Source organism: Heterocephalus glaber, unplaced genomic scaffold (assembly GCF_053883595.1).
Source record: "Heterocephalus glaber isolate CG9 unplaced genomic scaffold, H.glaber_assembly_v1.0 deba00001760, whole genome shotgun sequence".
NCBI lineage: Eukaryota > Metazoa > Chordata > Mammalia > Rodentia > Bathyergidae > Heterocephalus > Heterocephalus glaber.
In genome coordinates, this window is record NW_028258457.1 from 5,951,757 (window position 1) to 5,975,795 (window position 24,039).

The window sequence follows — 24,039 nt, forward strand, 5'->3', positions numbered from 1 at the left end:
GGGGGGAGGCTGAGTATCCAACGGTCCATTTGCAGGTGTATCCCCTCCCTGGCATGGGCGCAAAGTCCACAGCCAGGGACTTTCAGACTTAGGACTGGGACTACATCCTGACAGGGATGTGACAACTGGTTTTACTGCCTAAGGGTACAGGCCAGAAGCTGGGCGGTGTGGCGCACGCCCGTCACCCCAGCACTCAGGAGGCTGAGCCAGGAAGAATGCAAGTTCCAGCCTAGCCAGGCAACTCACTGACTCAGCGAGGCTGTCTCAGATTAAAAAATAAAGAGGGAGGCCGGGGATTTAGCTCAGTGGTTCTGCCACCTGCCTCGCAAGCTCAAGGACCCGAGTTCGATCCCTGGTACCAAAATAAATACATAAATAAATAAATAAATAAAGAGGGAGCCTGGGATTTAGCTCAGTGGTTCCGCCACCTGCCTCACAAGCACAAGGTCCCCAGTTTGAGCCCCAGTACCAAAAAAAATAAAAATAAATAAAGAGGGCTGTGGATGCAGCTCAGTGTAAAGGCCTGGGATTAATCCCTAGTACTCCCAACAAAAACAACAACAACAACAACACCACTACACATGTCTACAGTGGCCAGAAAGCAAGGGAGAAGCCAGGGCAGACAGCACATGAAGCCAGAAAAAGGATGAGAACAGGATGGGCACTTGGTAAGGTGAACACCAGGGTCCTGCCTGGCTGTCAGGACTGACAAACTATGGTCCAAGGGCCACCTCTCCCCTGCTTCCCATTTTGGGATGGCTAAGATCCTTTTTAAATGGTTTTAAAAAGACCCCCCAAAAATCGCTTCTTGGCCTTTTGGCTAAGATCAAGTGTAAAAACCCAAAAAACAGGTTGAAAGAAGAATGCTATTTCTGTGTAATGTGACTGCAACGTGCAATTATTTACAATGCAAATGTCAATAAGGGCTTTTTTTTTTTTTTTTGGTACCAGTGATCGAACTTTTTGTCTTTTTTTTAAAGGGATCTGGTTAAGTTTCCTAGGTTGGGCCAAATGTTTTTTGTTGTTGTCATTCTGTTTTGTTTTGGTTTTTTTGGTACCAGGGATCAAACTCAGGACCTTGTGCTTTCGAGAGCTAAATCTCCAGCCCTGTTCTATTTTGTTTTCTGACACAGGGTCTTGCTGTATACCGTAGTTCAGACTGGCCTCAAGCTCATGGTGATCCTCCTGCCTCAGCTTCCCAAGTAGCTAGGTGACAGGCAAGGACGAACACGCCTGGCTAACTTTCAGGAAAATTTACTGGCCGCCAACCACACACATTCAGGGTGCTGCATCTGGGGTGCACTGGTTCTATGAAGGCAAAGTAGGGCAGCTGGGACCGAGACCCCGCCCTGACAGAGAGATTCTGCCCCCATCCTGTCGGGCGGGGCTGGCAGATCTCTGGAGGCCTTACTAGGCCAGCAGGAAGGTGGAAGCCTCTGCTGTTCCTGGGCTCACCTGTCCTGGGGTACCGGTAGGAGTCCGTCTTCCGCTCCTCCAGCGCAGGGGAAGGGACGTGGATGACCTCCACGTCGGACTCATCTACCTCCTCGTACAGGATCCGCAGTGTCTTGAGGCCTTTGGAGCCTGCGGGGAGGACAGGCTGCTGAGGGGCTGGGCTGTGGGGGTGATGCTAAACCTGTCACTTCTTTGGCCGGTTCGTGCACCAGGAATGACAGCACCCGTCCCAGCACATGGCCCAGAAGGTGCCCACAGGGTGTGACGGGTCAAGCGATGTCCCCTACAAATCATGTGGTGTTGCCTGACCCCAGAATGTGCTTGCATTTACCAGCAGAGTCTGTTTTTTTTTTGGTACCGGGGATCAAACTTGGGTCCTTGAGCTTGTGCAGCAGGCAGCGAAACCACTGAGCTAAATCCCTGGCAACAAGCAGAGTCTTTAAAGAAGTGATTAAGGTAAAATGAGGTCATAGGCTGGGCCCCAGCCCGTGATTCCGGTCCTTATAAAAAGAAATCAGTCAGGCATGGGGAGTGGTACAGGTCTATGACCTCAGCTATCTGGAAGGCTGAGTCAGGAGGATCTCAAGTTTAAACCCAGCCTTGACAATTCAGAGGGGCCTTGTCTCAGAATAAAATTTTTAAAAGGGCTAGGAACATATCCCAATGGTAGCCAAGGAGCGAGGCCTCAGGAGGAACTTGCCCTGCCTGCTCCCGGCTCTTAGACTTCCAGTTTTGGTTTTTTGTTTGTTTGTTTGTTTTTTTGGTGCCAGGGGATCGAACTCAGGACCTTGCACTTGTGAGGCAGGAGGCAGAACCACTGAGCTAAATTCCCGGCCCACTTCCAGCTTCTGGACTGAAGGAACAATACATTTCCGTGGCCCAAGTCACCCAGACAGTGGTGGTTTGTCACCACAGCACCACGGAGAGATGAGGCACAGGCAAGAAGGAGTACAATAAAACTGTCACGAAATAGGCCAGGCTGGGGTATGGCCCAGTGGTATTCCGTGGCCTTGGGTCCAGTCATAGCACACACACATACAAAAAAAGGTAAAAGAAAAATGAAGGAAAAGGGAAGGAAGGGAGAAGGAAGGAAGGAAGATGGAAGGAGGGGAAGAAAGGAGGACGCATCATGAGCCACAGCCAAATCCCCGGGTAGCAACGGCTTGGAAGGAGCCCAGCACCCGGCCATGCTGGCGCCCTGGGGACAAGGCCCCCGCCCCTAGTGTCACTGCTGCCTGCAGCCACGCTGTGGGCCCAGGTGGAGGGAGGCCAGATGCTCTCCTAGGTCTGTGCCCATCCCAAGTATGTCCAAGGACACAACAGGCAGCAGGGCCAACCACACTGGGCAGGGCTCTGTGCTACACTGAGCCCCAGGCCCCTTCCTGTGACCTCAGAGGGAGGGGACCCACCTTCCCAGGAGGCCGTGGGGCACCACCAGCAGCCGGTGAAGCGGTCAAACTCCTCCTGGATGACGAAGGTGGCCACACCCGCAGACTTGGGGTCATCCAGGACATTGGGTAACCCTGGGAGGAGAAGGCGTGTGCTGAAAACGGGGGGGAGGGTGTGGGAGCAGAGGTGACTGGGTGTGTGACCATGGTGGCCGGGGGGGCCCTGACTGGGCAATTTCCACAGAGAAAGGTCAAGGACCACACAGAGAGCAGCCACTGGGCCTCACCCTTGTGGCAGAAGGTGAGGCGCCGCTCCTCGCCTGTCTCGATGTTGGCCACCCACACGTCACTGTTGTTGATGAAGGAAAAGAAGGCAGGGTCAGCGGGGCAGATCTTGGGGTCCATCCGGGGCCCTGAGCACTGGGTCTTGATCTCCAGTGGCTTCATGGGGGTTACCTGAGGGCAGAGAGGCCAGGCTCAGGGGCAAGCCCTGTCCCACCCATGCAGTCCCCACCCCGAGTCCCCACGTCCCTGGGGCGCACCATGAAGCCGTTCTTGCCCCCGTCACGGCAGTGGAAGAGGCTGTTGTTGGCCTGGAACAGGAAAAGGCCACTGGCGCTGTGGAAGTCGTAGGAGGTGATGCCAAAGACGCCCAGGCGCTTGCGCTCCCGCAGCAGCTCCTCCTCCCGGGAGTAGACCCCGTGGTGGGGGGTGGCCTGGGGACACACAGGCATGTCAGCAGCACGACTCAGACCCCCCCCCCCCACAGGCTCTGCTCCCCCAGCCTTCTACCTCCCGGCTCCGAGAGCTGCAGGAGCGGTGGACGGAGGGGGTGCAGCAGGGCCATTGGGGTGTAAAGGCCCTGGCATGGCAGCGCTGCTTGGTGACCAGTGTGGCAAGTGGCAGGGCATTCCAGGGCCATCCAGAAGATTCTACAGCATCTCTCCCAATAGCCACCTGTGCTCCCAGCCCCTTCTTGCTGACAGCAGCCAATCCAAAGGCAACTCTACACATTCCTCCTTAATGCAAAGGGCAAAGTCCAGACTCCCTGACCACCCTTCACCTGTCCCCTGGGGATCCAGGCAGCCATAGAATTCTGAAGACGAGGGGATGCAGGAACACAAGGGAGACCACATGCATGTGTTGTCTGCTTGTGGTTTTTCTGCAGTGCTAGGTATTGAACCCATGCCCTTTGCACTGAGCTACATCCATTCCTTTTTAAAAATTTTGAGACAGGGTCTCACCAAGTCACTAAGTTGCCTGGGTTGTGCTCAAAGTTTTGATCCTCCTGCCTCAGCCTCCCAGAGTGCTGGGATGACAGGCAAGGGCCACCACACAGCCTCCACATGCATTTTTTTTTGGTACCAGGGATCGAACTCGGGACCTTGTGCTTTCGAGGCAGGCGCCGGAACCACTGAGGTAAATCCTCAGCCCCTCCACATGCATTTTTAGTATATGTGCTGCCGAAGCGAGCACATCCACATGCATTTTTAAAAAGGAGAACAGGGCCAGGGATTTAGCTCAGTGGTTTCGCCACCTGCTGCGCAAGTGCAAGGACCTGAGTTCAATCCCCGGTACCAAACTAACTAACTAACTAACTAACTAAAAATAAAAAAGGAGAACAGAGCTGAGGCTGTAGCTCAGTGGTGAGCATTTGTCACTCATGTGTGAGGTCCTGGGTTCCAGCCCCTGCACTGCAAAAGTTTTAATAAAGGAGACCCAAGGCAGCATTACCTCACCCTGTGCAGAAAGCTACATAAGCATGGGCTGCTCCATGGGGACCAAGAGGGACAGGCCACAGTGAGAGTGCTGGACTGTGTGGGGAGAGTCAGCATGTACCATGCTCACAACCCACAAGCAACAAAACGCACCCATGCAAAAGGCACTTTTCCCTCACCAGGGCTGGCGTGACATGGGTGACATTAATCATTAGCCCAGCTCCACAGCAGTTCCAGCTTCCTGGACAAGCACATAGGGAGCAGAGATGCTGCTGCGGTAGGAGCTCTGCTCGGGGTCCTGGGGCAAAGCAGAGCCCCTCCTGGCATCGCGTGCCCTGGGCCCAGCCTTCGCGGGCAGGCCCTGCTCACCTGGAAATGGTCCAGCATCTGCTTCCAGGACAGTAGCAGCAGGGCCTCCTTGCGGACCTTCTTGGGGATCTCAGAGTAGAGCAGCGAGTTCTCCCGGCTTCCATAAGGCATCCCTGGGGAAAATGGGAAAAGCTGGACTGGACTCCTGCCAACCAGATAGGGGGCTCAACACTGGCAGCCTCGAGTCACACCTCTGGCTCAGGAGGCCAGGGCCCGCCAATCCCGATGGGTCATTCTACCAGGCTGCTGGCAACACACCTAGCCCCAGAGAGCCTGAGACCCAGGGTCTCATTATTGTGGTGACCAGGTCTCCCATCTGGGTCATTTCTGCTGAGCGCTTAGTTATGGGGAAACAGCTCAGGGGAGAACAAGAGAGAGGTCGCGGTGCCCATCCCCAAGCGAGGTGCAGCTCCTGAAGTCCCCGCTATGGCAAAGGCCCAGGGGAAAGCTGATCTGGGGTTGCATGAAGGGGGAGCGTGCATCTAACACTGTGGGCACCTGGGGCACAGTGGTCTCTGGGGTGGGCATCCCCAGATTCCACCCGCTCCCAGGAGCTGGTGACAAACACAGATGTCCCCAGATATTGCAGAATCTCCACAATGGTGAGAACCACTGAACCAGTCTAACTTTCCCAGGACAGCAGAAGCAGCAGCTGCGGGGTGAGATCTTGTGCAGATTAAAGGAGGCTCGAAGCATAAAAGCTCAGTGGAGGACAGGTACCACCCGGGGGACCTGCACGGCTTATCAGGAAGCTGTGGGTTTCACACATTCATCTCTGAGGTCAGCCTGGGGCTTCCTGTCGGAGATACTGCCCTGTTCTTGGTAGCAGATACAACAATCACCCCTCAGTACATGTAGGGGCTGATTTCAGGTCCCCCAGATACCAGGCTCCACGGATGCTCAAGTCCCTTATATAAAATGACACAGTAGCTGGGCATAGGGATGCACATCTATCATCCCAGCACTTCGGAGGCTGAGGCAGAAGGATTGCAAGTTCAAGGCCAGCCTAGGCAACGTAGCCATTTACTGAGACCCTGTCTAGAAGAAAAAGAAGAAATGCATAGTATTTTGAACCTGCACATATCCTCCTGTGGCCTTTAAATCTTAGCTGATACAGTGTGCTCCCGAGCTGCTGGTGCACCACTGTTACACTATATCATTTAGGGAAATGGCAGCAAGGGAAAAAGTATACATTTGGTGTGGACACAGTCTTCTCCTGAGTATCTCTGACCCCCACCTGATGGGACCTGTGGTGGGCCGAGTGAGGCCAGTTAGATCTGCCGATGTGGAGCCTGCAGACACTGAGTGCCGGCAGCAATCGTGGCCCTTTTCACCAGCAGTGTCTTAGATCTGACAGGTGACAGTGCCGTGTTTATTGCTGAGGTGAGCAGCAGAAGCTGGATGACAATTTCCAGCATGCCTCAGTTTCCCTATTCTGTGCAACGAGCTTGGGGGATAGTACATGACTCCTCTAAGGGAATAACCCTGTGGGCAGCACATGGGATGATAGGACTTATAGGATGCTCAAAACCTATTGTATTTTTATTTAGAGACAAGATCTTGCTATGTAGTTCAGGCTGCTCCTGAGCTCACTACATGGCCCAGGCTGGCCTTGAACTCACAGTGATCCTCCTGCCTCAGCCTCCCAAGTGCTGGGATGACAGGCATGCATCACCACATCCAGCTACTTTGCTTTTATTTTTAAACTTTTTGTTTTGTGATACTAAAGACTGAACCCAAGGCCTTGGCACTGAACTACAACCCCAGTCCTTATTTTCTGTTTTTATTTGAGTCAGGGTCTCACTAAGTTGCTCAGGCTGAGCTTGAACTTGCAATCCTTCTGCCTCAGCTTCTGAGTGCCCCATTCAGGCTTAATTTTTTAGGGTGCTGGGGAATGAACCTGCGGTCTCAAGCACTCTAGGCAAGTGGTCCGCCACTAAGCCACCTCTAGCTTTGTTCCTCTTTTAAGCCTCACTTGGGGACAGCCAGGCTACAGGGATGTGAACAGCCAGGGGTTCCAAACAGGGAGTGGAAGGCACAGCCCTGCCAAGGACATCAGAGCCAGCGCTGCTGATTAATCAGTGATCACACCAAGAGGGCGAGCCAGCACATTCCTGGACAGGCTGCTGCTGGCACCCACGCCCATGATGCCTGGCATGGGGCGGAGGGTGGAGGTGGCCGCTTCCCTCCTCTGGCTTCTTTCTCTCCCTGCTCTGCCCTCCTCACACACACGCTGCCTGCCTTCACCCACTCTCCAGCCACAGGTGTGTTGGGTGTTCAGGGCCTGTGCCAGCACCACACCCAGTCCACACATAGCGTGGCCTTGGTGGCCGGGCTCTCCCCGGGATCTCAATGCGGACACAGGAGCCAAGGGCCTTCGATTTTCCTTCTCAGGTCTTGGAGCTGTCCAGGATCTGCTGCCTCCCCGACTTGGCGGCAGGGACAGAACCAAGTCGGGCCTTCCCCCACACTGGCTACCAAGTCCTGCCCCGGAGCAGCTCCCACCCATCCCGTGCTGGGGTGGCCACTCTCTCCACTGCCCCTCCAACCACCACTGGGCTCCATCCCTCGGATCCAGGAGCCCTCCCAGAGGATGCCGGTGACAAGCAGCATGGGAGGCAGAAGGGTCTGGGGCGGCAGATCGCATACTCAGAGTGGTGGTGGAACTGGCGCCTGGAATTGCTGGTGCGACACTAGCCCAGACACCAGCCAGCACCAAGATGAACAAATACCCAGGCTGTGGGAAAACCTGCTCAAGAACTCGAGTGTGAATTCAAGACAGTGCTGCCTGCATCATATCAGGCAACAAGGTCAGGACCATTGAAGGGTGACCATCACCTGGAAAGACAGCACAGCTCTGGGCTGCTCTGTGTACCTTTCGGGGGTCTGCCACGAACACACCTTTGTCTAGAGTCAACCCCCATCCACTAGGGAGGTCCTGCAGAGGATCTGCCCACCCCCTTTCCCAACACACCCAGGCTCCAGCTGATTGTACCATCTTATGCTGAGCCAGTCCAAGTCCTTCTTGAAACTGGGAGAAAGAACATGAGGATCCACCCATCCTGTCCAGGCCACAGCTGATTGAACCACCTGACCTCTGCGGAGCCAAACTGATTTCTTCTGGAAATCTGGGGAAAGCCTGGAAAGACCCACCCAACCTTTCCAGACATGCTCGGGCCAAGGCCGACTGGACTATCTGACTTATGCTGAGCCAATCTGATTCCTTTTCTGGGAAACCTGGAGAAGGTGCTTCCATCTCTCCAGGTTGCTCCAACCTCTGCTTCCTGAGGCTGGTGGGCTTTCCACCCCGGTTCCTGGCGCTGCCCCTACCCCATGTCTCTACCACAAGGCTCCACCTCATGGCTCACACTACGCTGGGGTTCTGTGTAGGCTGAAAGAACAGTGGCTCCAAAGAGAGACGGCCACATGCTGGAGCTTGGATGTGAATGTCACCATGCAGGCTGAGGTGGGGTTTGTAGATGTGAATAAATTTAAGGCTGGAGCCCAATGTGGTTGGGCGTTCTTAGCTGAGAGAAGCAGGGGCCATTTCAGGTGGAGAGAGAAGGATGCAGCTGTGTGACCACAGAGGCACAGACCGCAGAGATGGGGCTGTAGGAACGCCAGCAGCCACGTGCAACCAGAAGCGGCAGGGGAAGGTTCTGCCCTTGCTCCTCGAAGGGATCCAGGCCCTGCGGCCACTCTGGCTTCAGCCTGGTGCAACTGATCTCATATTCCTGACCTCAGGAACCAAGAGAGAATGAACTTCAGTCACAGGAAGCCACTAAGTGAGCGGCCACTTGTTAGGGCAGGCACAGCATGGACCCGGGGCAGGATGACACTGGGAATTCAAGGGAGGGGCCAGAAGTTGTTTGGAAGACACAAGGGATCAGGGGCCACGAAACTGCAAGGAAGTCCAGGACAGGCCATGGCGCGCTGGCGTCCTGCTCTAGGACACTTCCTGCCCTACTGGCCCCCTCTTCTGGGTGAGGAAACCCGAGGTTTTTCCAGTCCTGATTTCCTCCAGGCCAGTTCGAGCACACACTTCACACAGGGCCAGGTGCGGTGGCCGGCTCTGCCACTGAACCATGTGGCGTGGCTGTGCTGCTGCTCCAGCTCTCAAGGCCCTTTCCTGATGCCTGGGCACCTGGGCGCCATGCCTACATCTGCCAGCCCTTTCTCCAGCACTCCCGTTTAATTCTGTGCTCGCCACACACGGCCACCTGCTGTCCACGCAGGCCCGTCACTGCAGAAGGACCTCAGGAAGAGGACGGCTGCCTGGTGTCCACCTTGGGCTGTGTCACTGGGATGCTGTCAGCCTTGGGCAGAAGGTGGAATTAATTCACTTGCTCCCTCATTCATTCAGATATCACCCGAGGGCCTGGGCACCTGCAGGCACGGTCTCTGAGGCTCAGGCCCCACGGCCGGCTGAGTGGAAGACAGGGAACCGGCTTGGAGAGTAATTCCAGGGCTTCCTTATCCCCAGCAGTGCTCCTCACAGGGGGACGACTCTCCCCCAGGGAACACAGGGTGACGTCTGGGGACTCGTGTGGTTGTCACACCTTGGAGGGCTCCTGGCATAGAGTGGGTGGAGGCCAGGGACGCTGCTCAGCACCTACAGTGCTCAGGACGCCCACCCTAGAGAACGACCCGGTCCCAGCGTCCCCAGCAGTAAGACTGAGAAGCTCGGCCTCTGGTCGGGAGCCACACAGCACCTGCTTTCAAAGGACCAGGCCTGGCTGAGTCCTACAAGGCCTCTTCCTCTCGGCTCTTCCTACTCCTCTAGAGGAAGTAGGGCAGCACCCACATGCTCCAGTTCCTTCCTGTCCACCTGCTGGGGCACAGGCTGTGGGCTGGCTGCAGAGGGCGGCAGGAGCCCAGGAGGCCTGGTCCCTGCCCTCAGGTGCTGGTGGCCCAGCAGGGACACAGGCCCATCACCAGCTACAGATGTCGGAAGTGTCACACACAAGGAGCACGCAAGAGGAGGGCATGACTGGCACTGGGCATGCTCCCCAGGGCTGTGGGACAGGGGTAGGGAACATACGTCACGCCATCCTGGCGGTCGGCCCATGCAGTCACACACCCCGGGCCTCGCCTCGAGCCTTCTCAATGCCTCATTCCATGGTGAGTCCCACTGGTGTCCATGTCACTCCTGCTGGGAGCCTGAGAGCCACCGGCCAGGGAGAGGAACTGTTCTGGAAATAACCTCCAGGCTCCTAACCCCTGTCTAGTGCCGGCTGAGCAGCTGGCCCCCATCGGAGGCACCCGTCCTTGTCCCCCGAGAGCCTGGCCAGGCCCTCACAGTGACTGGGAGGCTCATGTGGGTGGCTGGGCCCGGCGGGACCAAGCTGCCCTTCCGCTCGCAGGTGGGCTTACCCAGGTAGTACAGGCGGTGGGAGTGGGGGCCGGCTTCGTCCGTCTTCTGCACGAACTGGAAGTCATGTGGGGCCTTGTTGACGATGAGGCCCGAGTACTTGCGGCTGCCGTGGATGATGCTCCGCAGCCCATCCCATGAGTGCTTCGGCACCTGGAAGCGGGAGGCTGGGTCGTCCATGTCACCCACAGTGGCCCGCTCCGCCGGTGGGGCCTCCACCGACATCCTCTCTCCCTCAGGATGCAGTGACAAGCTACAGAGGGAGCGGGCAGGGGAGGGTGAGAAGGGCAAGCACGCCACGCTCATGCTGCTCCCCAGCCACCCTCGGCCTGCTGAGGCTCAGGGGGTCCGCTTCTCCCCAGGTCACCCAGGCCTCTGACTAAAACGGACTCCTGCCTGGATCCCCCGTCTCCACTGCGAATCTCTCCTCTGAAACTCTTCCTGGTGTTCCACAGCCCCGGGATAGAAGCCAGCGCTCCATGCTGGGGGTGCAGCTTGCCTAGCAACCATGAGGCCCTGGGTTCCATGCCGAGCTCCACCAGACAGAAACGAAACAAAACAGAACTGACCACAGCCTTCAAGGCTGTCCTCTTGAATTCCAATCCCTTTCATCACTGCGCCCAGGGGAATTAGCCTCCCACCCACCCCAGGGCCTTTGCATGTCCCATCACCTCTGGCTGGAACACTTTCTTCCTCTCTTTGCTTGGCTTGTTCTACAGACTCAGCTTACTTATTTAGCAGGTCCTCAGAAACCTTCCTTGCCAACCTGATGCCACCTGCCTGCCCCTCCCTTTAATATGTGTCACCATGGTTACTTGTTGAACACCCATGTCCCCCACATCTGTCCCATGCATGGTTATGTCCCTAAACCCAGACACGAGTCCCTGTACCCTGTGGGCTCTGCTCTGCGGAAGAGCTTCGGAATGAATGTCCCTTGCTGCTCGGTCACGGAACAAAGGCATGAGAGGATGGGTGAAAAGTCACCCTTGTCACCCTGTGGCTGGTTTGCCGTCCAGTGGAGACTCCTGAGCTCACTGCGAGTGCTGGGGTGAGCAGGCACATCTGCTGGGGACGCACCCCAAGTGAGGGTGGCCGCAGACACCCTCCCTCAGGCCTCGCCACTGCCCCTCCCACCACCCACCCCCTCGTGGCCACCAACTGGCCGTGTGCACTGCTTGACTGGACAGGCAGAGCAAATATTTATTTTAAGGAAATCTAAATACCAGGCCACAGTGATCTAGTTCTGGAAACACCAGAGTGGCCGATGAAGAGGGAACCAAGGCCAGCGGAGCAGCACTCTGGGTACCCAGGATGCTCCTGGCCCGGGCTGGGCAATTGAGGGGAGCACAGGACAGAGAGCAGAGGGGCCCTCAACTCTGGCACTGTTCTCAGAGACTTTGCCCCTTGCCAACAAGGGACCCCACAAGGCGACCGGTATGGGCAAAAGGCCCCTGGGCTGCTGGGAGAGGGTGGGAGGCGGGGCCATCAGTGGAGTCAGGGCCTGGGAGCATCTCTCCACCTGGACCCGAGACGTTCTGCTCCACAGAGGGGAAACTGAGGCTGGGAGGCAGAGGGCCTCGCTCCCAGGCACAGCAAGCAAGACAAAGGCATTTGGTGGAGGTGGCCTGCCTCCCTCCAAGGACATGTGACAAGCCCGGCTGAAAAGTCACAGCAGGGCATGCGCTGGAGCCCCAGGGAGGTTCTCACTCGTGTCCCGTGGGAAGGCCCATGGGGCGGGCACGGCAGGATGTTTCAGGCCAGGGCACAGAGGCCTCCAGGCAGCGGGACACACAGACCCATGGGGAAGGGAACCCCTGGCAGGCGGCTTCTGAGCATCCAGCTGCAGGCTGACCTCAGAGGTCCCTTTAGAGCCAACCCCCAACAAAGGACAGGGAGAAATACGCCCCCTCATCCAGGCCCTGGAGGAGGGGGTTCAGGGGACACAGGGAGCCTGTGTGGTCTACCCTCCAGCTAAAGCAACAGGGTTTGTTCAGCTGCACCAAGATGTTCTGAAAGTCACGGGCCAGAGACCATCAGTGACCACAGAGACCTCAGGTCAGATAAGCCAAACCCAGAGAGGCTGGGTGACTTGCTGTGAGTCACACACAGGACGTCCTGGCCCTGACCGGCTGCCACGCTGCAGTTCACCTCAGGCAGTGGGGGTTCATGGGCAGTGGGAGGCCATGGTCCAGGCCCTGAAGAGCACTCAAGACCCACATGTAAAGCAAGGCATGGTAGCACACACCTGTCATCCTAGCACTCGGGAGGCTGAGGCAGGAGGATCATCATGAGTTTGAGGCCAGCCTGAACTACATAGTGAGACCCTGTCTCAAAAACAAACAGACCAAAGAAAACCAAAACAAAGAACCCACTTGGTCCAAGTGCTTCTGGCCACACACCAGAAAACCAAGCCAATTTAAGTACCCTCAAACTGTGCCACCACAATTTAAGCCTTGCTCATGGCAGAAAAGAAAAAAACCTTTAGAACTCCCCACGTGGCCCCAAAGGCACCAAGCAGAAGGACTTTGGAGGTCCCAAGCTTCTTTCCAGAGCAGAGAACCAGAGCGCATTTTCTTGCCTCTCGTCACTACAGAGAGCCCAATAAGCAAAGACAGGATCCAGGAGCCAAGATATGAAATGCGACATCCGGGAACCGTCTAGGAGTCTTCTAGATGCAGCCAGACTCCTCCAGCTCATGCTCATAGGCAGCCTGAGGCAAAGGAGGGGCTGCAGAGAGGCTGAGAAGGGGAAAGGGGACAGGCAAGTTCCACAGGGTCGGCCTGGGCTGCTGCCCCTGCGTCAAGAGTGTACCCAGCTGAGGAGCGCATAGGGGATTCCGAGCCACTTAACCCAGGCCACCTACACTTTCTTCTGGCCAATGGGCAGCACCCTCCCAGCCCTAGATGTCACCCACAAACAGCTTCCAACCATTTGGGACAGGGAGTGGGGACCCTGTCCATGCCGGCACACCCTCCAGGGGTCTGCCGGAAACCTAAGGGGTCCTGGAACACAGGAAACGGCGGATTCCAGGCTCTAGCTCTGCAGGGCCAGGTGAGGGTGGTTTGGAGTGGGGGTGGGGCCTGCCATGCTTTGAATGGGGACAGCACTCCACTCGGGAGCCTCAAGCTGCCCCAAGGCCACCTGGGGCCTCTGCTTTCACAACCAAGCTTTACAGAGTGGGTTTGCAACCTGTGCCCTGCTCCACACTTGGGCACACAAAGACAGGACCAGGGAGCTGATCGCTGCCAGCTGCTCCAGTGCCCCAGTGCCACTTCCTCCCATTCTCCCTGGTCCCCTCCTGCCTCAATCACCCAGGCTTGCTGGAAGGAAAGGTGGGCACTGGTGCCAGGTACCCACAGTCAAGGTGTCAGGGGATGCCCACAGTCTTGGCCCTCAGGCCATGGCCTGGGGTGTGGAACTGATCTCCTGCCCAATCAGTGTAGGACCAAGATGTTTGGTGTTTTTTTTTTTGTGCTATGGATCGAACTTGGGACCTTGCGGTTGTGAGGCAGGCAGCAGAACCACTGAGCTAAATCCCCAGCCCAAATGCTTTATTTGTTTTGTTTTGTTTTGTTTTTGGTACCGGGGATTGAACTCAGGACCTTGCGCTTGTGAGGCAGTCGGCAGAACCACTGAGCTACATCCCCAGCCCCAAAGACCAAGATGTTAAATTCGCTCCAAGACCTGGGAGGCCAGATCTGGGATCATACTCGTCTTGGGACTGGAAAATGGGCCTAGAGAAGTTGTGTGGGCTACATGGCTTCACACAGGGAGAAAGGAGCGCAGCCCAGTGTGGTGAACTCTGCATCTCACACCCTCGTCACCATGCCTGTGGCCCCTGGTGGGGACCAGCCTGCCCCAGCAGACACCTGCCGCCATCTGAGGACCGCTGTGACCATCCCAACTTGCAGGGGTCTACGACTGGTATCTGTCGGGTCCCCCCACCTAGGACTCTGGTGGCCATTTGGGGCCCCAGGCCACCTCCTGCTCAGTCCTTACCTTCTCCAACTGCCCGTGTTCTCCTTGTCCAGCCGCAGCTTCTTGAGCTTCCGCATTAACCGCTCAGCGGGCCTCGGGAGGGTAGGGGCCTGCGCAGCAGAGAGACCACGCTGCAACTGCGGGTAGGCAGGCGGGGAGGGCGCGCACTGTCCCTCCACCCCTCCCCACCAGGCGTGGCTTGGGGACACCCCAACGCCAAGGCATCCTGAGTCTGCCCTGAAATGGGAGCATGGGCTGGGCCCTGGCCAAAAACCCGCATTCTCTTAGCCAAGTGTTTTCCAAGAAGCCCCTGGGAAGAAAATGTGTCTCTAGCTGGGTGATGCCCTGCACTGCCCCGGGGTCTGCCAGCAGGGAGACCATCACCCCAGGTGGCCCCTTGACTTGGGGACAGGACTGTGAGCCTAAATAAACCACTTTCCTTTATAACTTACAAAAACAAAAAATCCCCTGGACTTTCAAACTGTCTAGGGATGCTACCTGAGGGGCATGTGCTAGAAGCAGCATCCTAACCCCAAACCTCTCCCAGTGGCCACGCTGCGATGGCCTTCATGACCACGACCTCAGGCGCGCTGACCTCCTTGCTCCCCTCAAACACCCACCTCCCGGCTTTTGCACTGGCCGCTCCCTCCGCCGGACGCCCTTCCCAGCTGGCTGTGAGACTCCCTCCTTTTCATCCTCCGGGCCCCAAAGCACCCTTCAGAGGTCTTTCCCGAGCCCTCGATCCAGAGTTGCCACCTGGTCACCCCATCACGACACCTGGACAAGAATGCTGGCCTGGAGGACGATTCTATACAACTCTTCCTCTGCAGGAGAGGGAGGGCCCAACTGGGAATGAATCAGCCCCCAGAGGACACCAGGTGACATCTGGAGACAGTTGTGGTCATTATAACTGGGGGAGCCCCAGGTATGGAGCAGTAGAGGCTGGTGACACTGGCACCCTGTGATGCCCAGGATGCCCCACCCCAGAGAACCATCGGGCCCCAGATGTCCCAGTGACTTTCACCAGGATTCTGCCACACAGTGACAGGGCCCTACCTGTCCAGTTCCCACCATCCTGAGCCCAGAACATTTGTGGCACACAGGACACATGCCATAAATGCTCTAGGTTGAAGATGCAAGTCACCGTCCTCTCCTGAATGCCATCTAAAGTAAAGGGACCCCTGGCTCAGTCACCACCCAGCCACCTTCTGAGAAAAGCTGGGACCAATGCCGGGCAGTTGGCCAGGTGCTTAAAGAGAAAGTAGCACCTGGACACAGGACAGAGATCACAGCGGAAGAGGGAGAGCAAAATGTCACCAAAAGGAAGCACTGGCTGCACTGTCAGCCCAGTGGTGAAAATGGGGGTCCCATGTGACAGTGAGGGGTTCAAATCCCAGCTCTGCCACTTCTGGGGTGTGTGACCTTGGGGAAGCCATCTATCCACTCTGTGTGTCATTTCCCCAGCTATCCAATGGGACTACAGTGAGGATTCGATGAGACGGCACACGCAAATCTTTCATGACACGGCACCTGAGACAGCATAAAATGAGTGACAGCTAACGCTGTCAACTAAACAAGTCATTTAAAATCACGCCTACAGGACACTTGAACTCAAGCCTCTTTCAGAGCCAGAATCCACACCAATCGCTGACCAAGTGCCAGGCACAGTGTTAGATGGGGAGAGGGCGGCCCAGCTTGTCAGGCCTCTTCCCGCTTCCTTCCTGAGGTCCTTAGAGGGGCAACTGAAGAGGACAAAGGGCAGGGGGCAAAAAGCCTTCAGCAAGTACAGTTCTAGACAAGGGCACCAGAAAGCCACTCTCTGTCCACCTCTAGTTTGGAGCAACCTCACCACCCCACACCCCAGATTGCCTGGGCGCCCAACCTCAGCACAACTGACCTTCTAAGGGGTCCAAGGAGCCTCCATTCCAGCCGAAGGCAGAGGACAAACACCTTGATAGGATAAACGTGTCATTAAGGCCTGTAGGACCTAATAATCCTCTCTGGCTAAGCAACAAATACCTGAGGCGCTGTCTGTACACCTAGGTTTGCACCTGGGAGAGAAGTCACCCCAGAGTGCCCAATTCCCCGGGACAGGGAAAGGGACTCCCAGGATTGGTGACTCCCGTCCACATCTCCTGGGGAGAAGTCCTAGCTCCTCGAAAGCAGGTTCATTCTTGCCACAGAGGCAAGTGATTTCCTCAGCGGCCCCAGGGAGACAGGGGAGGGGCAAAGGGCCAGGTCCTTTGGAATGGTCTCCTGCAGCACTGATGGGGAAGCGTCAGGGATGATGGAAGGCGATGTGGGAGAAGGTGGGAGGCTGGGCGCGCCCGGGACCCTAGGCAGGTGGGGCTGAGGATGACGGTGGAGAGGGATGCGGCTCCGGGCAGAGGCAGCATCTGCCTCCTATAGAATTTGCATGGCGAGCTGGAGGGAGATCGGTCCTCCAGGGCCTGCAAAGCGGCGGGAAGGCTGCCAAGGTGTGGAGTGGGGATCGCGATCTTGGGGTGCGGCCACCCCCAAAAGAAGACAGTGCTGGGGGTGGGATGGACGCGAGGCTGGGCCGGGAACAGAAGCTGTCAGCGCAGGGACTGAGATGCAGCAGAAGGGACAAGTGGTAGGGAGAAACCGAGGCATAGAAGGAGGGACCCGCGGGCCGGCCATGGCGGAGGTCGATGGCGGGTCCCGGGGTCGCGGCCGAGGCGGGCCCGGTCAATGGCGGGTTCACGGTCATAAGCGGGGAGGCAAGGGGCGTGCGGGGGCTGCTTACCGGGGCGCGGATGCCAGACTGGGCAGGGCGTCCTGGGGGCCGGCGGCACTTTATGCTCGAGGATCCATGCCCATGACTGCAGCCCGGAAATGGCAGGAGCGGGGGACAGCCGGTGGCGGACACGGGGGAGCCGCCGGCTCAAGCCCCTTTGACCCGGAAGTTGAGCTGCCTAGGCGGCGCACTGTGATTGGACGACGTTAGGACGGTACCAAGACACTACGCCACGGAGGAGGCGACACGTCAGTAGGGCAGGTGTGTGGGCAGCGCCGCGGAAGGCGTTTTCATGGAAAAGAGAGGAATTTTAGGGAGATACACCCCTATGTGATTTGGTTTCGCCCAGTGGAACCGATGAACCTCCTATTAAAGACACCTAGAAAACCACCTCTGCAGAGAGGCGTTGGTGGTATAGTGGTTAGCATAGCTGCCTTCCAAGCAGTTGACCCGGGTTCGATTCCCGGCCAACGCATTCTTTTCGGTTTGTTTTGTTTTGTTTTGCCCTTCAACTAAAGTTTTCTAAGACATGGAGTCAACATTTCTATCTTAGCACTTTACGAGCACTTTAAAAATTGTATAAAACTTCCCAAAGAGGGCCGGGGTTTTAGCTCAGTGGTTCCGGCGCCTGCCTTGCAAGTACGAGGTCCCGAGTTCGATCCCCGGTACCAAAAAAAAAAAAAAAAATTTCCTAAAGGAAAAAAACCGGGCCGGGGATTTAGCTCAGTGGTTTCGCCGCCTGCTGCTCAAGGGTAAGGACCCAAGTTCGATCCCCGGCACCAAAAAAAACTTCCTAAAGAAAAAAATAAACAGGGCCGGAGATTTAGCTCTGTGGCACAGCGCCTGCCTTGCAATCGCAAGGTCCTGAATTCGAACCCTGGTACCGAGAAAAAATTAAAGCCAGCATCGCTCTGATAGGAACTTTGAAATAATTTTAAATACAGTAGTTTAACAAAATAGAAAAAAATAAGATGTGTTTCCGCCCAGAATCGAACCGTGGACCTTTCCCGTGGGAGGCGAACGTGATAACCGCTACGGACACCCACAGAGACCACACTTCTTTGCACTTTTACAGTGTAGCTATAATGTTGCAGATTGTCACGTTCCCACTTCCTGATGCGAACTTTGAAGACAACTCAGTTGATTTCCGCTAATTCAGAGTACTCATCAGTCTCCTGAATGCAATAGAAACCGAAAGAAAACAGGAAAAAACAAAAACCCGCAAAGCTCCACTAACACAACCCAAGGCCAAAAATCCACCTTTTCGTCGCTTCAACGCATGCATACAGTTTATGCTTAAATACCATCTTTCTGCGCAGATCCAGTTTTCTACAGCACAAATCATTTTCTTAAGGAACTTTCTGAAAAGAACTTTTGTCTGTGGGTGTTTGGACTATAAGTGCAAGAAATTTAAGGGAGGAAAAAAAACCCCAAAAGTAGATAATTAAAACAGCTTTTAGATTATCACCCAGAGCTAATTTGTTAGCATGCTAGATTAGATTAATTTGTTTTTTTTGTCTTTTGGTACCAGGGATTGAACTCTGGACCTTGGGCTTTCGAGGCAGGCACTGGAATCACTGAGCTAAATCCCTGGCCTTGTCTTTTTTTTTTTTTTTAGTAAGAGACAGTAGAAGGGGAGGGAGAAAAAGGCAATAATTTAGGATCCTCCTATTGAAATATCTACTTCCATCTCGAGATGAAGCGACATTGGCCTCAGGTGCAAATATCAACCAATCAATAAATTAGCAATCAAGATAATGTTTTGCAGCAGGGGGGTGGTGGCACACACCTGTAGTTCCAGCACTTCAGAGGCTGAGGCAGGAGGATCTCTGAGCTCAAGGCCAGCCTGAATTTATACAGTGAGACCTTGTCACACACACACACACAAACACACACCATATGTATATATATATATATATATATGATTTTAATGCAATATTATTTTTAAAATAAAAACTGTAAATCATGATAGGTTTTGGCAGTGCCTTCCCAAGCTACATTGGAGCCTGAAGCAACAGTTTAAAAAAATTTTGTTTCGTTTTCTTTACTTGGTTTTTATGTATTTTAATGTTTCTATCCCCCAATGTTGTTTTAAAAATATCAAAATGTCAAAAGCAGGTATATATTAAAACTCACAACATCAAGAATTTATAATTTTATTTTTCTCCCTTTAACAGAAGCGAACCCATCTTTTTGACATTTTCAACATCTGTTTCTGGGGGAAACTTAGTCATTTAAGATGATGTAAAAGTATGCTTGGGGAATGCTCAGTTTGCCTCTAGTCTTGGACTGTACTGTGTCGGGTCAGACCACTGCCACTTAGCAACAAATCACCACATGGGCTGTGTTACATTTCCAACGCTGCTGGAACTAATCCTGAACCGTCACAGATTCCAGAAGTCAGAAGTCTCAGATCTCATGGGCTAGACTCCAGGGCCTGGCAGGCCTGGTTCCTCCTGGAAACTCCAGCGGAAATTTGAATCCTGCCCTTCCCAGCTTCTAGAAATGCCCACTCCCCTGAGCTCATGACCTGGCATCATTCCACCTTACGCTTCTTTTATCACATCTTTTATTACATCTTTGATTGATCTTCGATCAATCGATCAATTGATTTTTGCAGTGCTGGGGATGGAACCGAGGGCTCACACACACTAGGCAAGCACTCTGCTGCTGACCTGCACCCTCAACCCTTTTTATTTTCAGAAAGGGTCTCCCTACGTCGCCAGGGTGATCCTCCTGCGTCAGCCTCCAGAGTGAATTTCCCTTTGAAGGACACCAGTTATACCAGGGTAGGGTCCACCCTTCCCAGCTACTTTTATTTGATTACCTCTGTGAAGACCCTGTTAGCAAATAAGATCATATTCTGGGGTCCTGGGGGGGGTTAGGACTCTGAAATATCTTTTAAGGAGAGATAGGCATGATTCAGTTCCTAAGAAAGGGGTTGATCATTGTGTGACCAATTGCTGTGAATTAACCAATCCCCCGTTGTTGGACATTTGTATTACTTTCAATTTTTCTGTTTTGTAAAGGGAGCTGGCCCAGGCATCTTTATTGCTACATTTACAACACAAGGTTGCCCACTGATCTGTTCCTTTGCAACAACAGTTACTGATTTGAATGTGTTGTCCCACTCTGCACTCACCTCTTTCTTTTTTTAATTTTGAGACAGGGTCCTCCTCACTTCCCCGGGCTGGGATGGAACTTGCAATCCTCCTGTCTCACCCTCCTCTGTAGCTTGGGTTACTTTAAACCTCTCCTCCCCAACGTTGGCAACCAGAGACTGCGTCCCTGCCACTTCTGCATGTTCGGAAATAATCACATGTGGGGACTTGTTTGCTAATTTCTCCTCCATGCCTCCCACCAGCCTATAAATTCCACTGGGGAAGTTTTTGTTGCAATTTGTTGCTGGGTCTAGGGTCTATCTTGTATCCTGTGGCTGGCTTGGTGCTGAGTAATGACTGGTGGAAATTAAGTGCAAATGAATACTCGGGGAGATTAATGCCCTGGGGTGGTGGGATGGGAAGGCATAAAGGTGGGTTTCCCCGTGGAGGAGGAGGACTTGGGAGAATCGGATACCTCCCCAGTAAGAACATCACCGCCTGAGAGCTCTCTTATCTGCCAACAAACAAACCCAAAGCCAAAAACACTCCTTTTAAGGGGACTGCCAGGTGTAGTGGTGCATGCCTGTAATCCCAGTACTCGCGAGGCTGAGGCAGGTGGATCGTTGCGAGTTCGAGGCCAGCCTGGGCTACATCGTTTGAGTTCAAGGCCTGCGTGAACTACATAGTGAGCCCCTGTCTCAAAATAAAACAAAACAGTTTATGGGGGGCGAGGGCTGGGGTGTTGCTCAGTGGTAAAACTGTACTTAAGATGCGTGAGGTCCCGGGTTGCATTCCCACCAACACGCACACGCACACTCAGCCAACGTTCTGTGTGATTCGAGGCCAGGGGCTCCACTCTCTGGGCCCACTTTCCCCTGCGTGAAGTTGGGAGGTGTCCGAGGCCGGCTCTATGTCCTGCGAGACGAACCCTGGCCGAAAGGGACATAACTGTGTCCCCCACTAGAGGGCAGCATCGGCACAGCCGGCTTCGTCTGGGGTTAGCTCCTCGACCCCTCGAGGCTGCCGGACACCCTAGCCTCCTTCCTAGCCTCGGTCCAGACCCTGGACCTCAGCATCTCACAGGCTGACCTGGCCTCTCCCCGAAACGCACTCCTGGATTCACAGACGCGTCCTTGTCCCCAAGTGGGCCTTCCCAGCCAGCAGGTTTGATTCCACCTGGGGTCTGACCATTGTATCCAGCCGACCTCAGCTAGGATTCAGGGAGGAAAAGGGAAATCAAAAAACCCGGGTGCAGTGGCACATGACTGCAATCCCAGGTTCTCGGGAAGCTGAGGCAGGAGGGCCGCAAGTTGTAGCCAGCCTGGGGAACTTACTTAGCCAGTCTCAAATCAGTTAAGAGAGGTGTGGATGGAGCTCTGTGGCAGAGCCCTCATCTGGCATGCTCAAGGCTCTGGCTTCTAGCACCAAAGGGGAAAACAAGGCATATAGAGACCTATGTTTCCAGTCTGGGAAACATTTCTTGTAAACGTTAGAGCCTCAGACCCCCTCTCCCACCCAACCCTGTTCTTTGCATCCCCAGCCCTTCTAATATTTTTGAGACTGGATCTTGCTAAATCACTAAATTGCCCACACTGGGGATGAACTCTGGATCCTCCTGCCTCGGTCTCCTTGAGTGATGAAATTACAGACACATTACAACTGTGGCTGGAGGCGCATCAGATCCTCAAGATCAAGATGGAATGACCAGGCCTACTTGCCTCCCTGAGGGGTAAGCAATAAGTTGAAGATTATACTATAATTGGTATCACTTGGCCCAAGAAAGTCTAGACAGACTTCAGTTACCCGGGTGGGTAACCAGGACCTCCTGACCCATCCCTTCCTCAACAGTCCTTGCTCTTTCCATGTACACTTGCTATGTGACCTGCTTCCCCATTGGTCAATGTTACCTAAGCGGCTATCCTTGTAACTTTATGGGTTGTTCGTAGTTTTGACCCACGGTGTACCCGCCTTGTGATTTTCCTCTATAAAACTTCCACTGTGAAGTGGGGTCTGTGGCAACTCACCTTCTGGTCCACTGTCTCTCTCAGTAAAGTTTTCGTACTCTTAACCTCCATTGTTCCTCTGAGTTCATTCTTCGACTTTGGGGAACACGAACTCGGCGTATCTGACATCTAGCAGGTTGGGAGATTTTCCCCCTGTATTCAAAGGAGCGCCCGCCCTTGGTCCCGGGCATGCGCAGTTCACAGCGGGTCGGGCTTCCCTGTGAATCTAAGGCAGGGCTGATCCTGAGGGCAGGGTGCCTCCCAGTTTTAACAGATAAAGACAGCAAGGCCTAGAGAAGTCAATTTCAATTGGTCAAGGAGACACAGAAAGGTTAAGTAACTTGCACAAGGTCATACAGTTTATGAGTAGCAGCATTAGAGCTTAGCCAAGTAGTCTGGCTGCGAAGGCCAAGGCACAAAACCAGACTCCCTTTGAAAACTGAGATTCCACCTCACCCCACAAAGAGTGGGTGCTATCAAGAAATCAACCAATAACAAATGCTGGTGGGGGTGTGGGGAGAAAGGAACCCTGCTCCACTGCTGGTGGGAGTGCAGACTGGTGCAACCACTGTGGAAATCAGTATGGAGACACCTCAAAGAACTAGGACTGGAGGTCCCATTTGACCCAGCTATTCCCCTGCTGGGGATCTTCCCCAAAGAATTAAAAGAATCATACCACAGCGATATAAGTGCAACTATGTTCATAGCAGCACAGTTTGTAATAGCTAAAGCTTGGAAACAGCCCAATTGCCCATCAACTGGAAACTGGATAAAGAAGATGTGGGTTTTTTTTTTTATAAAATGGAGTACTACTCAGCCATAAAGAACAAGAAACTAGAGTCATTTATAGCTAAATGGATGCATATTGAGGCCATCCTCTTAAGTGAAATAAATAGGACACACGTGTAAATACCGAATAGTTTCTCTAGTGTGAGAAACTGAAAGTAAATAAGGATGAAAATGATTAAAATGAATAATTGATAATTTGAAATAGGAAAACGTCCAAAGGTGTAGGGGTGGCGGGAGGGGAAGGGGAAAGGGAAGAAGGGAAAGGAAAAATTATGAGAAAGAAAAAAATGGAAACCAAGTCTATGTAAATAGGGAAGGGTGGAGGGGGTGAAGGGCACACAGGTAATGGGGGAAAAATAAGAACCAAGATACATCATGTACAGGTACAAACACCCAATGATAAATGTAAACGTACTGTATACCTAAAATGTACCGATAAAGATATTAAAAAAAAAACAAAAACCAGACTCCCTTCTCCATGGGAGAAGCTCAACATAATCAACAAGAGAGTGAAAGTAGATAAAGCAGGATTGCTGAATCCAAACCAGCCATGGGCAGATCTGGCCTGGGCCTTCACAGAGTCACGGGTATATTAAGGCACAGTAGCCCACAGCTTTGCGGACTCAGGACTTTGTAAGTTAAGAGAACAAGCAACAGCCAGGTGAGGTGGTGAAGACTGTCTTCTCAGCAGGAGGAGGGAGGCTGAGGCAGGAGGATCGCAAGTTTGAGCCCAGCCTGGGCAACATAGTGACTTAATGAGACCCTGACTCAAAATAAAAAATGAAAAGGGTTGAGGATGGAGCTCATTGTGAAGGCCCTGCATTCATAGTACTGGAAAACAACGCAAAACATGCACACAGACACACGCACACACACACGTGCGAAAACAGCAACAGGTGGATCTGGCCATTCTTTCCAAAACAGTCATGCTTGGAATTGTGCAAAACAGACACTTGCTGAGCCAAGTTAGAGTTAAAAACCATTAAAGCCAGTGTGGGGGGCACATGCCTCAGGAGGCTGAGGCAGGAGGATCGCTGTGAGTTTGAGGCCAACCTGGGCTACATAGTGAGTTCAAGGGCAGCCTGAACTACGTAGTGAGGCCATCTCAA

At 54.1% G+C, this 24,039-nt stretch overlaps 1 protein-coding gene and 1 non-coding gene across 10 annotated transcripts in view; one reads left to right on the forward strand and one right to left on the reverse strand.

Annotated features, from left to right (window-relative positions):
- The window catches only part of Dpp9 (dipeptidyl peptidase 9), a 44,601-nt gene that overhangs the window by 15,328 nt on the left and 5,234 nt on the right, over window positions 1–24,039 (reverse strand). For 2 of the 9 annotated variants that reach the window (XR_002389578.2, XR_002389577.2), the window contains exons 1-10: window positions 17,047–17,211; window positions 16,177–16,229; window positions 14,900–15,056; window positions 14,301–14,389; window positions 10,304–10,554; window positions 4,931–5,043; window positions 3,386–3,559; window positions 3,131–3,299; window positions 2,865–2,978; window positions 1,456–1,584 (exon numbers count right to left, since the gene is read on the reverse strand). Coding sequence is in view for 7 of the 9 variants with exons in the window: in XM_004865724.3 (XP_004865781.2) it covers window positions 1,456–1,584; window positions 2,865–2,978; window positions 3,131–3,299; window positions 3,386–3,559; window positions 4,931–5,043; window positions 10,304–10,554; window positions 14,301–14,389; window positions 14,900–14,974 (1,114 nt within the window). In the remaining 2 variants the exon portion in view is untranslated. Of the gene's footprint in view, window positions 1–1,455; window positions 1,585–2,864; window positions 2,979–3,130; window positions 3,300–3,385; window positions 3,560–4,930; window positions 5,044–10,303; window positions 10,555–11,191; window positions 11,366–14,300; window positions 14,390–14,899; window positions 15,104–16,176; window positions 16,230–17,046; window positions 17,212–24,039 lie in introns of those variants that run through there. The other 7 variants (XM_004865724.3, XM_004865718.4, XM_087201554.1 and 4 more) reach the window with 7 other exon arrangements.
- Window positions 17,441–17,512, forward strand: Trnag-ucc (transfer RNA glycine (anticodon UCC)). The gene has a single exon. It is a non-coding gene; the product is annotated as a tRNA-Gly (tRNA).